At 36.1% G+C, this 4,577-nt stretch overlaps 1 protein-coding gene across 1 annotated transcript; it reads right to left on the reverse strand.

The window, feature by feature from the left end:
- Positions 1–397: 397 nt before the first annotated feature.
- Positions 398–2,883, reverse strand: LOC104506079 (dynamin-1-like protein; the record flags this gene model as incomplete). The annotated part of the gene is made up of 4 exons (XM_010146893.1): positions 398–560; positions 1,038–1,124; positions 1,642–1,713; positions 2,837–2,883. Coding segments are annotated over 4 exons (369 nt in total), but the record flags the coding sequence as incomplete, so codon positions are not given.
- Positions 2,884–4,577: the final 1,694 nt, after the last annotated feature.

A 4,577-nucleotide genomic window follows, 5' to 3' on the forward strand; every position in this document is an offset into this window, starting at 1 on the left:
ATTAAAAACATTGGACAATAAAACATGAAGTCATCCTAACAATAAACTATTAAAAATCCCCAAACCCCCATCATCCTGTAATAACTATTTTCTGTATCCATAGCAGAAAAAGGCATCCAGCCTGTTTGTAAAGCAGAAAGCTATTAGATGTTAATTCATCACAGCACGCTCTTCAGTTGCGGAGACTGCAGCAGAAAGTCTTTAAGCAAATATAGTAATTGTATTTTCTAAGAAATGTGGTGACATTCGACAATAAAAAAAGAATTTTCATTTTCTAAGAAATGTGGTGACATTCATTTTTCTTACTCCTTTTTGCCCCAAAGGCTTCAGTTTTATTTTAGGATTTATTAAAAAAAAAAAAGTTGAATTACAGGATCCAGTTTTTCTTGCTGCTTACCATCTGGATCCACCTCTCGTGCAATTTTAAGGGCTTCAGAAGTGGCCATGTCTGTGTTAGCTGCTGTGACTGCCAGAATAATTGAATTTGGGTTGCTGATGAATTGAAGAATTAGCTCTCTTATTTGAAGTTCAATGTCCTTAGGCTGATCACCAACAGGCACCTAGAGAAAAAGAAATGTAGAATTGTTCAAAACTGTCTGTTTATGCCTGTGTAAGACCGCTCCCTGAGAGTTCATAGCCTATACCACTGTACAAAATGGAGTTTTCCAGCCTTTCCCTTCCCCCTTCACAAGGCAATGGGAAAGAAAAGGAAGATCTTGAAAGGTACAGAAACCAAAACCACTTTTACAGAAATAGGAATCAGTTCAAATTATTTGATGCTGTTGTCAAGAAGACTCAGTATCCAAGAACCAGCTGTACAACTGGCAGTGGGGTGTGTATGTACGCACAGGGAGGAAGGAATTCACCTCGTCGTTTTTGTGTCACAGAAAATTATTCAATATCAAACCAGAATACAACTGGTTTATGCAAACTGTGCGTAGCAACTTCTGGAGAAGCAATGGGGAAACGTTTTCAAACTTGCCAACTGGCTTCTATCTGCAGGTACAGCTTTGAAACAGAATCATTCTGCATCTTACCTTCGTCATTCCGGGTAAATCCACAAGAGTCAGATTTACAACATTAGATGAAAAAATCTTCAGATGAATAGGTTCAGGACTGATCCCCTAGAAATATATTAATAACAAAAATTAATCACTGTACTGGATTAAAGGCATCCTTTAGAAAGCCAAAAACTGTAGTTTCCTACTACGAAAACTTTCTTCCATCATACACCTTACACCTGCTTGGTGATGAAAAAAGACAGCCACATCTGTCAACCAATTTCTTTGAAGCTGCCCTGTTTTATATCTCAGTAATTACATACTTACACAAGAACAGAACATTCGATTTCATAATTACACATAAAGCCATGTATGTGGAAAAACGGAAGCAAGTTTACCTCAAAGTTTCCTTTTCGTACTACTACTATGGAAGCTTTGAAGTAAAGCCACATCAATTCTCTGACTTTTAGTTTTAGCTGAAGTCATTTAACTCATGAACACAGTGAAAAATCTCAAAATAGCAAGCATCATTTCTGATGATGTTCAGTGTTTTTCACTTCTAGCTGCCAAAACTGTTTAAGAAAGTTTTAAGGGCCAAGAGAATCTATAGCAAGACAAATATGGACAGTGCAACATTTACCTTATTATTTCCTGAAATCCTCTCTGTTTCATTTTCTATTTCTTGACGAATTTCATCAAAATCTGTATAGATCTGAAGTACAGAAGAAAAAAAAATTTTTTTTTTGTACAGATTACAAAAAAGTCAGAGTGTGCACTTACCTAATTGCAAAATAATACTCTCTTCTCCAAGAGACAATGAAAAACCCTCTATCTAAGTATACAGAAGATGAGAAAAAATTACTATTAGCCCTTAAGCTAATGCAAACTGCAATCATCACTGCTAAAAATTAAAGCAATTGGAATCTTGGTGTTTTATTTGTTGATTAATACTGTGAGGTGGCAGTTATTAGCACTTATTACCCCATCAGTGTCAGAAAAGGTATACAATAGTCTTCACCTAAAGAGAATTTCAAACACTTATTCCACTTCTAATCTAGTTGCAATCCTTTGAAGTTAATGAACAACTTGTAGCCTGAACCCCTTCTCATCTCAAAGAGGGCGAAGAACAAAAACTGTGTTTCATTTAAAAATTTTTTCCACTCCTGTCAATTCCAGTCTCCTTCCACGAAACCAAAATAAGTTAGCAGAAAGCTGCCCTGGCACAGGTTCCCAGTGCTTTCCTCTCTAGATTTCCTTCAATTTCTAGCACTGCCTAGAAGGTGAGAAGATCAGTTTAAAGTAATAAAAGCTTAAATAACTCATCTGCCAACAAAAAGATTACTTTCTTCAAGCAAAGAATGATGCTTTGACTCCCTTACTGAAGTCCTAGGTCATCTCAGTTCCTGCTTCTCCCCCCTAATAAGCATTAGGCTCTTCCTTCCTCTTCATGTCATTCTAATAAATCTCTAAGTAGGTAATTCTTCAGCGGACTGAAACAACTGGTGATTATATACTTCCTTGTCTTTGCAATTTCCATTTTAATTTTGCAAAGAAAAAGAAAGGTCAACAAAATACCACAAAAAGGATTGAGAGAAGTAACTGACCAGAATCACTGACCCACACAAGAGACAACCATTGATGTTGAGTTTACAAGAATGTTTTCACAAGTGTCCTACTCATAAAAAGCAAAACAGAAAATCCTTAGTACTCTGGCATATAGTATAGTAGGTAGAATAATCTCCTTTTTGGGAAAGTCAAGGGAAGAGATACAGAATTAAATATATATATGATAGCATATTTGTGACATTGCTACACCATCATCAGAGTAAACATACCTTATTTTTGGTGTGAAGAAATTTACCCCACTCTTCAGCATCTATCTCTGAAAACAAAGAATTGGTACATGAGGAAGAGGAAGATATGCCAATGACATTTTTTCCAAAAGCCTGTTTGTTGAAAACTACAACGTGATTTTTTTTTTTCCCAAGCAGCAAGAGAAAAAATAGTTTGTTTTCTACTGTTAGATGTTAAATGGCTCAGTACAAATACATTTACGATTCTGCCTATGATTCTGGTTATTTAAACATAGCATATAATTACTATTTAATTTGTCTCTCTTACACAAGGTCCACCTTCTTAAATGAGACTGAGCCAATCAGCTATGCTACCACTTTTCAGAAATGGTCTAGTCCATTAATTATCAGTTTGCAGAAGAAAACAAAAGAGTTATTAGCAATAGCTTAAAAAAAAAAAAAACCCAAACAAAATACCAGCTTTTAGCATCTTTTCTTTCACCATGCAAGTGAGATCAAGTTACAGCTGAAAGAAAAAGTTAGAAGAACCTGTAGAACCAAAACCAAGCAAACAGAAAATACGTGTAACAATGAAGTCTTAGAAGAATATGTCTCTTCCCAAATCTGTCAAGGACCAAACACCTTAACTCCTGTCAAGCACCACTGATGCCCGGAATTACATGGGAGCTATTCAAGACCAGTCCCAGAAACAGCAGAGGAGGTCTTGTCAACGCCTGCTTTGTAGTGCAGGCAGCAGTTTGCGTGACACTGCCAGATACTCACAGTTCCACAACCAGGTTTCCAAGCATTAGCTATAAATTCCACTTCAAATTTTTGTCTGTGGTCATTTCCCCTCTCCTCCCCAACACAGCAGGCTGCTGTAGAAGAATGGTCTACAAGAAATCTGGCCATCTGGCAAACACACTGCTTACCTACAATCAAGTTATCTTTCAAAACATTTTTTCCGCTCACGTTGAATTTCAAGATACTGATCAACGGAGATTTTTTTTAAAGGATTTGGGAATTAAAAGTGCAGGAAACTCTATGAAGCAGCAATGGCACAGAAGAAAAGCAAAAATCATCTCATTCTAATGCAACAAAGTCAGAAAAAGATCACAAGACTCAGCAAAATAATCAACACAGTAGCCAAAGTGTAAAAGTGTAATCAACAATGAAGTGGCATGAAATGTATGTGATTTATTGTGTATTAGCATGCACTTTATGCGTAGGGAGAAAAAGCAAGTGGATAAAGGCAACCTTTAGAAAGGTGTCTTGGATTTTTCCATGTAGCAGGGTCTGCAGTTAAAGAGAAACAGCATTGAATGGTGTTTAAAAATCTTTAGTCATATTTAATATAGCATTTTATTAACTTTCAGTATCAGACTACTACAAAGATCACAAATGCATGCAGACAGATGTACATGCTATTCTACTATTGATGAGAATGCATAACGTTAACAATATGCACAAAAATAAGACCTTAACTGAACACTGACAAATGATGCATATTAATCAGATATTCTATACGACAACGTTATCCTGAGGATGACTTTATTATTGCTGTTCATCTAATTCCAACAGCTCACAGAATTTTTATCTGAGCACAGAAAACGGCACCTTAGGTTCTGCAAAGCTGAACTTCTTTGGCGAAATATGTTTCTCATTCCTCACTCGTTCTTGCCATGAATAAATAAACATTTTTTACGTCACTGGGAGTAATATTACTGTATGGGAAAGAAATCTTGAGGTTTTGCATCAATCTTTCTAATGCTCAATTAAAAAA

This window comes from Eurypyga helias, unplaced genomic scaffold (assembly GCF_000690775.1).
Source record: "Eurypyga helias isolate BGI_N326 unplaced genomic scaffold, ASM69077v1 scaffold33012, whole genome shotgun sequence".
Taxonomy (NCBI): Eukaryota; Metazoa; Chordata; class Aves; order Eurypygiformes; family Eurypygidae; genus Eurypyga; species Eurypyga helias.